General features: G+C 43.0%; 1 protein-coding gene across 19 annotated transcripts in view; it reads left to right on the forward strand.

Annotated features, from left to right (window-relative positions):
• The window catches only part of APBB2 (amyloid beta precursor protein binding family B member 2), a 162,038-nt gene that overhangs the window by 111,038 nt on the left and 38,973 nt on the right, over positions 1-12,027 (forward strand). For all 19 annotated transcript variants that reach the window (XM_083754913.1, XM_083754908.1, XM_083754906.1 and 16 more), the window contains 2 exons: positions 3,934-4,080; positions 5,834-5,961. In XM_083754913.1, coding sequence (XP_083611039.1) covers positions 3,934-4,080; positions 5,834-5,961 — 275 coding nt within the window. The remainder of the gene's footprint in view (positions 1-3,933; positions 4,081-5,833; positions 5,962-12,027) is intronic.

Here is a 12,027-nt window from a genome sequence, read left to right on the forward strand (position 1 = left end):
AGGTAGCTGCATTGCCAGTCTTTCCTCCAGAGCACAGTAACCAAAATTAATACCAACGATTTGTGAAAATAATGGTTCCGAAAAAGTAAAAAACAAAACCGACTGCCTTTCAGAATGCTGCAAATATTTGTCGTGACAACCGATGACATTCTCTGTGCTGATTCTTAGCTTCCCACCATTATCTGATTGACCCATATGCTTGCAAGGAAATCATAGACGGTGCTGTCAGGGAACTTTAGCACATACAAAATTATTTCCATATTCTGTCTATGCTTCTTATTCCAGCGCACCATTAGCAGATGGGATTGTAGAAGGCGCCTAAAGGAACAAGCTTTCTGCATTATTCCTAATGGCTTCTGCATGTCAGATGATCTGCTCATTGTCCTCCAAATATTTATTTTTATTACTCCACCACTGAGCCAGTTTTCTATTGCAGCGAGAGTATCTGAACATTACAGTTTACACTGATATGGGCACCTTTGCCCTTATCTCCTCACACCAAAGAGCCAGACAAACGAAACATATTGTAAGCAATAATGTGTATACTGTCGTTTAAAGCCATGGTTCCCAACGTGGGGCACCCCCCCCCCCCAGGGGAGCAATCTGATTTTTAAGGGGGGTTATTTGAGAATGAGTTATTAACAGTGAATGGCCTTTTAAGCTTCCTCCACGTTTTGAATAATAAGTTCACTTTATTGAAAGGAGTTCACTTTTTGAATAATAAGGATTATATGTCAGAATTTTAGAGATGCTTAGGTGGGGCATGGCCAAAGAAAGGTTGGGAACCACTGGTTTAAAGCTTCCAAAAGACAACTTCAATCCAGTTGAATGCTGCCTAATGGAAGCAGCTACTCTCTCCCCCTAGACAGCATCTTAAAAAGCAGAGACATCACATTGCCAACAAAGGTCCGTATAGTTAAAGCCATGGTTTTCCCAGTAGTGATGTATGGAAGTGAGAGCTGGACCATCAAGAAGGCTGATCGCCGAAGAATTGATGCTTTTGAATTCTGGTGCTGGAGGAGACTCTTGAGAGTCCCATGGACTGCAAGAAGATCAAACGCATCCATTCTTAAGGAAATCAGCCCTGAGTGCTCACTGGAAGGACAGATCCTGAAGCTGAGGCTCCAATACTTTGGCCACCTCAAGAAAAGAGAAGACTCCCTGGAAAAGACCCTGATGTTGGGAAAGATGGAGGGCACAAGGAGAAGGGGACGACAGAGGATGAGATGGTTGGACAGTGTTCTTGAAGCTACCAGCATGAGTTTGACCAAACTGCGGGAGGCAGTGGAGGACAGAGGTGCCTGGCGTGCTCTGGTCCATGGGGTCACGAAGAGTCGGACACGACTAGACAACAACAACTCTCCCCCGACCTTGATGGGTTTTTAAAATTTATTTGAGAGCTGAAGGTAAGGAAGGAGTTACAACCATCTGTTTCAAGAGACAATGGAGTGCACCACCAGGAGTGAAGTTAAGCCACTGGAGAATCGCGGCGCCTGCTGTGGCTGCAGAGACTGGTAACCTGTAACCAGTCTCCTGTGTTGTTTTTGCTGCGTTAGCACCACCGAGGTGAACTCCCTAGGGTGCAAGCCTAGGCAGTGGGCATGGAAGTCCTGGGCTGCCCAGATAACAAGACTCTGCTCTTGGCCTCGCTGATGTGATCCACAGGAAAGCAGAGCAATATGTTTGACACCAGTTTATCTGTGGAGTTGCTGGAAGGAGGTGTACAAGGCCTTAGGGACGCCACTCTGAATTTGTGTAGGGTTTACTCCTTAGCCTCTTCCTCTCCCAAATATGTCCCACAAGGCAGCAGAGGATTAGGATCAGAGCTTTCCTTCCCCTACACGGGCTACTTTTCCAGGTTGACGAGCCCCATTTGCCCCTAGGCAGCACGGGCAAGAAAATAAGAGTGGGTTGAAAGGATTTTGATTTCTTTGAAATACCGTATTTTTCGCTCTAGAAGATGCACCAGACCACAAGACGCACCTAGTTTTTGGAGGAGGAAAACATGAAAAAAAATATTCTGAATCTCAGAAGCCAGAATAGCAAGAGGGATCGCTGCGCAGTGAAAGCAGCAATCCCTCTTGGTGTTCTGGCTTCTGAGAGAGCTGTGTAGCCTGCATTCGCTCCATAAGACGCACACACATTTCCCCTTACTTTTTAGGAGGGAAAAAGTGAGTCTTATAGAGCAAAAAATTCTCCATATTTAAATTCTCCATACAGTATTTTCCTTTGTTCTCTCAGTCTATGCTCCACCACTACATGTATAATTTCTTGGGATTTTACAGTTTGAAGAAATAACCAGTTTTATCATAAACCACATATGATTTTTCTTTTTTGCTGCAACAGACTATTAAGAGTCCTTAAAGACCAAGTGATTTATTTATTAGTCCACGAAAGCTTATGATGTAATCAATAATTTTTTTAGTTGCCTACCTGCCACAAGACACTTTATAGTAAGCCATAGTTACTAATAATATACTCTAGCATTTTTCTCTCACTTGCCAAAGGAGCCATATGTCTTCAGTTCTCCCAAGCTGCAACGACTGCATTAGTTCGGCTTCCTTCCGTTTTTATCATTTATAATCAACTGTCATGTGTTGTAAAAGATTGTGACAGGTGTCTCATATAAGTCCGGTTCTCTCAAATGCAATTTCATTTGCAATTTGTATTTCTTTGTCCAGCCGTCCTTGTAAAGTGTATTATAAAATGTTAAGTTTTGATATGGAAAGCAAGCTTTGCAGTCCTGTGGTCCCTGGGTGGGTGTCTCAGGGCCATAGGATTATTTTAGATCACCCTCTCAGAGTTCTTTGGTAAAAGCAAAAGGTGGATAAGGCAGAGGAGGAGAAGCATGGATTCAAAATATTCTTAACCTTAGGATAGAAAAGCACCTCTTCTACTCTGCCAGCGTGAACTTGGCAGTGGAAAATATGGTTTTCCCACCTTTGGGTCTCTCTCCCTGATTGTACTGCTCATATGTTTCTTTAAAACACGGATGTGAGATCTCTCCCAATCAGTGTTAGGAACTGAGATATGAAAGCTAGGAGCTAAATATCACCTTAAACCTAGGTTATGGGCGCAACAACAGAATGTCTGGGCGTGTTTTTTATAACAAGAATACAAAACTGAAAATGAATGAACAGCTAAAATATTATGTTCATTTTTCACATGATCTAGTCTTCCCCCTGCCCATCCTCTTAATATTCTTAAGAGAGTCTCTTCTCCATTCTCCAGAGAGTAGCTGAAAGTGGGGAGGCAGAAAAAGGTCCTCCTTTCCTTCCATTCTGCAGTTTTAATCTGAAATCTTCAGTGCAGTACTGCACCCAGAACTCAGAAACTGCTGGCTCTAATGGAATTCCCTGTCGCAAAATATGCCTGGAACAATGAGAGTTCCAAACACTGCTCCCAATCCCAGATTGTCATTGCTATCTAAGGTGGGCAGGGCTTTTTGCTGTCCTGACACTGATTTCCCAGCAGTGTTAGAAACTATGATATATAAGCTTGGCACCAAATGGCTTCTAAAACAAGGGTCACAGCCTCCAAAACGGAAGATGACATTAGATGACATTTGGGGGCCAAACAGCTCAAAAGTTATATTTTTTGTTCCAGTGGTTCAGCAATAAAAACTGCTAGCACATTTGCAAAGCTAAGCAGAGTGCAGAATGGCTTCAAATTGATGATGGGCCGTGTGTTGAAATTCCTGCATTACAAGGGGGAGCGGGTTGGACTAGATGACCCTTAGGGTACCTTCCCATTCTGCAATTCTATGATTCTCCTCTCAACTTGCCTTGTTGAGCAAAAGATGACAACAATATAAAGGCTTGACCGACTGTCCTCAACATAAATGTGGGTTTGCATAAAATAAAATATGATAAAATCGTGCGGAGGCCATTAAGACCTAAAAGGTTAACGCTCCTTTTCCTTATTCCTTTACAGTGCTTTGCGGTTCGTTCTTTGGGATGGGTAGAAATGGCAGAGGAAGATTTGGCTCCTGGGAAAAGCAGCGTTGCTGTGAACAATTGCATCCGACAGCTCTCTTATTGTAAAAACGATATACGGGACACGGTTGGCATTTGGGGAGAGGTAAGAAATCTCTCTGTCTTATCGTACTTCCCCGTTCTCTAGTGGCTGCTGCTTTTTCTTTTCTCTCTTTTTTTAATTGCATTCTTTACTATTTTATTCACATAATATACAAAATAATTCACGTAATATACAACAAACAACTCCAAAATAAACAGACAACTCCAAAATAAAATCATATGTAACAAAACCATAAGTCTCATGTTTCCATTTACACTGATATCCTCTCCAATACCTTTACTTGATATTTCTTGCTGCTTTCCTTATAGAATCTTTATGAAAATTTAAATCTCTTGAATCCTATACCAATCTTTAACAGTTTCAATTAATCCCTTCACCTCCCTTCCCCATAGCCCAATACTTTCCTCCACCTGTGTGCAATCTTCTTTACCTACTATTATTTTTGTTATTGTTGCATTATTCACTTTATTTGTTATTCCATCCTTAATATATTATTACCTTATCTCCTTGTGCCTTTTAAACTTTTGCATATTGATTTTTAAGCTCCAGCAGCGACTTTTTTTCATGTATTCCTTAACACATTCCCACTCTTTATTAATTTTTTTATTAGAGTAGCCTCTAATTGATTCTGTTAATTTTGCCATCTCTGCGAAGTCAAGAAATTTGATTCTCCATTCTAATAATTCTGGTATTTTATCGGTGACCCCTGCTTTTTCCTGCACTTTCATATTTCGGCAAAAGCAGCCACTGTCGAGAAAGAACAAGGAAGTAAAACAGCTAGTTTGGATCAATGGCCTTGTTTGCTCTGGCAAGGAAAAAGAAGGTGCATCTGAGTCAGCAGTGGCTCTTTCCTTTCCCAAAGTGCAGGACAAGTTAAGTGCTAGGAAGGGGCTCTTGGGTCGTGTCCCCCTGTAATCAGAGGCCAGTATGATTACAAGGGGGCTCAGTACCTGTGGTCTCTTGAGTTGAAAAGGTAATATGGGTGCTTCCCTTTTATAAAAACATAAGAATTAAAAGCATCCCATGTAGTCCAAGGGTGTAAGTTCACCCTTGTTGCTCATTTCAAGCATGTTATCCAGAGATAACATAGGCTCCATAGCTCCTGCTGTCCCCCCCCCCCAATGATTTTGCCTAACTCTTTAAAGCCACCTGCATTAGCAGCCATGGTCATAATTTATAAATAATGACCGCATTGCATGAGATGGTGCTTCCTTTAACCCTCCGTTCTCATATTATATGGAAGGATGGAAGAGACTTAAGTGGGTGGAGGAAGGCTTAAAAAAGGTAAAGGTAAAGGTACCCCTGCCCGTACGGGCCAGTCTTGCCAGACTCTGGGGTTGGTGCGCCCATCTCACTCAAGAGGCCGGGGGCCAGCGCTGTCCGGAGACACTTCCGGGTCACGTGGCCAGCGTGACATCGCTGCTCTGGCCAGAGCCAGAGCCGCACATGGAAATGCCGTTTACCTTCCCGCTAGTAAGCGGTCCTTATTTTATCTACTTGCACCCAGGGGTGCTTTCGAACTGCTAGGTTGGCAGGCGCTGGGACCGAACGACGGGAGCGCACCCCGCCGCAGGGATTCGAACCGCCGACCTTTCGATCGGCAAGCCCTAGGCGCTGAGGTTTTACCCACAGCGCCACCTGCGTCCCCTGGAGGAAGGCTTAAGCATCCTGCAAATACCTTTCTTAGTAGCGTCTTGCGTGGTGGGGCAAAGCTATGTAATTAGCATTACATAGGGGCAAACGCTTCTTTGAGTGAGTAAGAGATTATAGCTGTTTTTGCTCTTCTCTTGATCAGGGAAAGGACATGTATCTTATCCTGGAGAACGACATGCTAAATTTGGTTGACCCCATGGATCGCAGTATTCTTCATTCACAGCCCATCGTCAGCATCCGAGTCTGGGGTGTAGGCCGCGACAATGGCCGGTGAGTTTGGAATACATTTATTCTATGATGTTAAAATCCGCTTCTGTAGAATGCTTGCGTTCTAGATGAAACACAGCATCCTAGTAATAAATGTTGTCTTTTATCGCTTCTGTCATATAGTTGTTCACAACAAGATGTTTTTCTTTTTCTTTTTTAACATCTTTATTGAAAGTTCAAAAAGTACATAATTATATGTGCACTAAACATGGTGAGACGTAAATAAAAGAGAGAAAAAGAAAAAGAGAAACAGGACCTATGTAGAAGGGAAAATAAAGAGGGGAGGGGTGGAAACCCCAAACTGTATACTTTACAAGGTTGTTATTGTACTTTACCACATCTTAACCAATTACAGTATTTGTAAGAATGGATTCCAAATATTATTGAATTTGTTCATGGCAAGTTTGCATTTATATGCAGGTTGTTCATATGTTGCGAGTTCGCATAAGGCTTCAATCCGATCGTAGAAAGGAGCCGCATTTTTATTTTTCCAATTCATCAGTATCAGTCTTTTTGCTGTGGTAAGGCACAGCGAGTCCACTCGTATTGCCCTTTTGTAAGGTTCCATGTGCTGGGTATAATTCAAGAGGATATTTTGCTCTGTAAATGTAAGGTTGTTCCATAGAGTTCCATAGAGTTCTGTTGATACCATTACCTTCTGCCAAAAATCTTTCAATAAAGGACAATGAAAAAAACGATGTTTTAGAAATTATGCATTATCCCTAGCAATGGGTCTCCAGGGTTTCAAATGGAGGACATTCCCATTGCTACTTGCTGGTGCCAGGGATTGAACCTGGGACCTTCTGCATGCTAAGCCTATGCACTACCACTGAGCTACAGGCCTTATACTAGACTGAGGGATGTGGGTGGCACTGTGGTCTAAACCGCTGAGCCTCTTGGGCTTGCCAATCAGAAGGTGGAGAGTTCGAATCCCCGCCACGGGGTGAGCTCCTGTTGCTCTGTCCCAGCTCCTGTCAACCTAGCAGTTCAAAAGCACACCAGTGCAAGTAGATAAATAGGTATGGAAGGTAAACAGCGTTTCCGCATGCTCTCTGTCACGGTGTTCCAGTCACGGTGTTCCAGTGTGCCAGAAGCTGTCTGTGGACAAACGCCAGTTCCCTCAGCCTGAAAATGAGATGAGCGCCACAAGTTACAGGGAACCAGGCAGAGGGCCTTCTCGGTAGTTTCACCCACCCTGTGGAACGCCCTCCCACCAGATGTCAAAGAGAACAACAGCTACCAGACTTTTAGAAGACATCTGAAGGCAGCCCTGTTTAGGGAAGCTTTTAATGTTTAATAGGTTATTGTATTTTAGTGTTTTGTTGGAAGCCGCCCAGAGTGGCTGGGAAAACCCAGCCAGATGGACGGAGTATAAATAAATTATTATTATTATTATTATTATTATTATTATTATTATTATTATTACCCCATGGTCGCCTTTCACTTAACCGTCCATTGGTTCTTTACCTTTTACCTATACAGTGGTACCTCGGGTTACAGATGCTTCAGGTTACAAATGCTAACCCAGAAATAGTACCTCGAGTTAAGAACTTTACCTCAGGATGAGAACAGAAATTGCAGCAGGAGGCCCCATTAGCTAATGTGGTACCTCAGGTTAAGAACAGTTTCAGGTTAAGAACGGACCTCCAGAACGAATTAAGTTCTTAACCCGAGGTACCACTGTATCAGACAGATGCTCTCCCTGTAAAATATTTAGAGTAGTGCAAATGACCCCTACTTTTTGTTGCTGTAAGTCTTGTTGAATTATTTCGGCTTTCATTTGAAATGTCTCCTGCTTTTTGCCTGAAGACAAGCCTCCAGATTCATCAGAGTTTACTAAGGAGAGTTGCTTGAATAGGCCTGCAAGCATAGCCTGGAGCCATGACTGATTCCTTAAAGTCTCTGGCCTGAAACTTAAAGACAGGTGTCCAGCAAATAGAGGAAAGAGAAGGGTGGGAACTTCTGGTGCTTGCTTGTTGCCTCGGGGTATTAGCATAAGGAGAAAAGAGTTGGGTTTGAGAGAGTGGCTCAACATGCATGGATATGCTGTATATAGGAAGAGGCAGAGGGAGACTGGGAAGGCTAAATTTGTTGTTGTTGTTTAGTTGTGTCTGACTCTTCGTGACCCCACGGACCAGAGCACGCCAGGCACTCCTGTCTTCCACTGCCTCCCGCAGTTCGGTCAAACTCATGCTGGTAGCTTCGAGAACACTGTCCAACCATCTCGTCCTCTGTCGTCCCCTTCTCCTTGTGCCCTCCATCTTTCCCAACATCAGGGTCTTTTACAGGGAGTCTTCTCTTCTCATGAGGTGGACAAAGTATTGGAGCCTCAGCTTCAGGATCTGTCCTTCCAGTGAGCACTCAGGGCTGATTTTCTTAAGAATGGAGAGGTTTGATCTTCTTGCAGTCCATGGGACTCTCAAGAGTCTCCTCCAGCACCATAATTCAAAAGCATTAATTCTTCGGCGATCAGCCTTCTTTATGGTCCAGCTCTCACTTCCATACATCACTACTGGGAGAACCATGGCTTTAACTATATGGACCTTTGTTGGCAAGGTGATGTCTCTGCTTTTTAAGATGCTGTCTAGGTTTGTCATTGCTTTTCTCCCAAGAAGCAGGCGTCTTTTAATTTCGTGGCTGCTGTCACCATCTAGGCTAAATTTAGAATTAAGCAATTAGAACAAGTCTTTCCATTATATTTTGTGGACTCCCGCACATGACTCTTTCTAGCAAGTTAGGTATTTGGTGATCAGGGACAGAAGCATAACAAACAGCAAGGCCCCCAGGTATGGGAACCAGAGCCTCTGCCACGAGCAGAACAAGGGAGACAAATTGCATCAGCGAAGTGCTCTGTGGGGGGAATGATGCACTTACCGTAGTCATTCTCCTGCCTACTGCTTTGAACAGCAAAGAGTCGCTTTTGAACATCTCACGTGTCCCTTGCTAGCGAAAGGGTTCTCTCCTGTTCATTGTCAGGTAGACAATAATTATGATGACTAATGCAGCAGCTCCCACCTCTTGAATATCAAGTTATTTGAAAGTCATTGCTATCTTGAGGTCCTTGAATTTTTTGATTTTTATTTTTTTATCAGACTCCTTCCTTGTAGTAATTTATTTGGTTGGATTTCTCTTTAGAAGATGAAAAGCCTTTTAATGGTACCTGACCAGATGATTTTCTAAGCCTTGTGCTAATGAAAGATTGATGAAAAACAGAGATCTACTGATGGGAGTTTAATCTAAGGGTATGTCTGCTAGTGCACAAGGCAGAAAAGCCTTCTGGGAGATTAATAATTCTCTAGGCACACACTAAGCTGTTATCTTGGACTCCAGCATTAACTTCTTTTTACCACAGTAGCTTGGTAAGAAAATGCTTCATGATTTACTCCAGTCTTTCCCAAATGGGCCCCCCCAGGATATTTCAAGGAGGCCACAAGTAAAAATTACATAAATGGGGCGGGGGACACAGCACGAGACATGGGGACCCAAGAGGGAAGTGAGAAGAAAAGGGGGGAAATCATTTTTATTTTTTAAAAATCCTGATTGGCTGGCTATCTGTTTGGCCAATCACAAGCAGGTAAGGGAGCGGCCCTCTAGGAGGCGAGTTAGCTCTTCTTTTGGCTATGTGCATTTTCTTGGAGCAGGCCTCGTTTGTTTCCAGCGGGAGAGGGCGATCGCTGAGTGTCTACTCAGAAGAAACCCACACTGTTCAGTGGGCCTTACTCCCAGGTAGAGGTGTGGAGGGCTATAGTGTTTTATCTAGGCAGCCAAGGCTCCTCCGGATGACACGACCTTTTTGCAACAGCCCAGTGAGGACTACAGTGGTACCTCAAGTTAAGAAAAGTGAGGAAAGGCTTGGAGAGAGTGGGTCATCCTAATTTGCACACCACATTTTGTGGGAAGGGTCAGTGCTACATTTGCAGCCAACCTTAAAGAAGACCTTTGACAGAATTGTGCCCTAAGAAACAATCCAGGTTATGAGTTATATTTTGTCAGATCTGTTCTATCTGCAACTGCCACTGGTTAAGAAAAGGCTACTTGGCTGTGCATTTTCCTTCAGCTGAAATGACCCCTCGTCCATCCCAGTCATGCAGGAGCAGACTCTACTTGAAAGCGACAAAATGTTTATTCTCTTTCCCACTTAGGTTTCTATGTGTGGCACTTGTTCACTATCCGCCGTGGCCGCTTTTTCTCCCCCAGCTTCCATGCGTGCAACAAAGTATTTTGGAATATAAAATTGGCAGGTGGATATTAGCAAGGAAATGTGGCAGCGCTAAGATCTACTCACACACTGTTCCTTCATCTTTCTCCTCTGTGCTGTGAGCACAAGTGGAAAATTTGCATCCTCCAAAATAGATGTCATGTGCACATTAATCCACCCACCTCCCCCCACCCCATTCTATCTTTTGCTTCTCATGCACTTGAAAACTAGGTCATAGTCCACTATAGGCCTTGATGGTTTGCATTATCCCACTGGGGCTTTCTGTTAAAAAAAAGTGACAGTCCAGCCCTCACTTTGCCTTCCTGCTTGCCTCATGGGACTTGGCTTTTCCTTTAATGTAGAAGTTCTCTGGCTGCTGCTTCCCTTTCCCCATAAACCTTCCTGTCAAGCTGACTCCTGGACAGTTTCTAAAAAGTTGTATTCCCAGAGGTTCATTGTGGGCATCCTATTGTTCACTATGTATTCTCTTTTGTGTACCTGTAGGCGCCAACCCCATAGGGCTGTCTGAGACAGAGGCGTTTGAATACGGGGAATAAATCTTACCTGGAAATGAACACAGAACTTGCTCGCATAAGAGGAAACTAGGGATGGACTGGAGTGCTAAATAGAGAGGACTTTTTTTAAAAAAACATCCCTGATTGCAATTAGGATCACAGTATGGGAATAAAAATACTTGCCTTACAGGGTGGTTGCATGTATTTCAAGAGGCTCGGGCATATGAAGTGCTTCTAAACACTTAAAAAGCTTTATAGCAATGCTAAATATTATTGGAACGATTATGGCGTAGCAAAACAGTACTCAAGCCATTAAATATGTTTAAGTGCCATCTATCTATCTATCTATCTATCTATCTATCTATCTATCTATCATCTATCATCTATCTATCTATCTATCTATCTATCTATCTATCTATCGTCTATCTATCTATTTTCCCATGGTTCTTGCCACATGGTGCATAGAGCTGAAATACAGCTCTCCTTGGTTCCAATTTTATAGTTTTATTTTTTGCACTCCTAATTTGAAGTGATTTTGTTTATTCTTGATGTGTGCCCTTCATTGTACACAGCTGGGGAGACATAGGGAATAAAAATATGGTTCCAGGAAGGAAGAAGAGGGTACAGCATAAAAGAAATCCCACGAAAGTGGGTTTTCTATAATGCTAGAAAACCCAACAGAGGAAAGAAGCGACAGAAAAACAGCTAAGAAAAATAACTCGGCAGAATTAAAATAATAGGGAATGACAGGGAATAACTGTAAGAAACCAAAGCCTAGCACTAGGCTTCTGTTGAAGGAGAAAGCCAGGCAAGAAAATGCAACAAGGGAAAAACTGGGGAAATTAAACAAGCAAAACCAATGAGAAAATTAAGAATCATGCAACATTTTTCTTTCCTCAATATAAGATGCCTAGTGTTTTAAGTCCCAAATGTTAAAATGCCATTATATGCCCTTAGAGCCCATGATGTCAGTGGAAAGGGGATGTTCAGGGCTCTTTGGGGGACAGCTGTCCCATTTTATAGCATCCATGTTTAGCCAACAACAGCGCTCATAGGATTTTCTGTGGCTAGTACGCAGTATGTGGATTGGGCCTTCCACCTCACCTGCAGAAGAGGAGACAAATTTGTACGCACCAGTTTGGTTTATTACACCATGATTGATTTGAGTGAAGGTAAGCCTTGTGCCTGCCCATTTTTGCGTAGATTATTAAGCCAAAGTTTCCCATTAAATTTTGAGCTGGGTCTCCATATTGAATGCCCACAGATGGTAAAGTATTATTGCATTCTGCAACATTGATATAAATAATTCAGAACATAGCATAATGATGGGTTGGATTTAGGGGGTGTTGGTTTTGT

Source organism: Podarcis gaigeae (genome assembly GCF_964106915.1).
Source record: "Podarcis gaigeae genome assembly, chromosome: 9".
NCBI lineage: Eukaryota > Metazoa > Chordata > Lepidosauria > Squamata > Lacertidae > Podarcis > Podarcis gaigeae.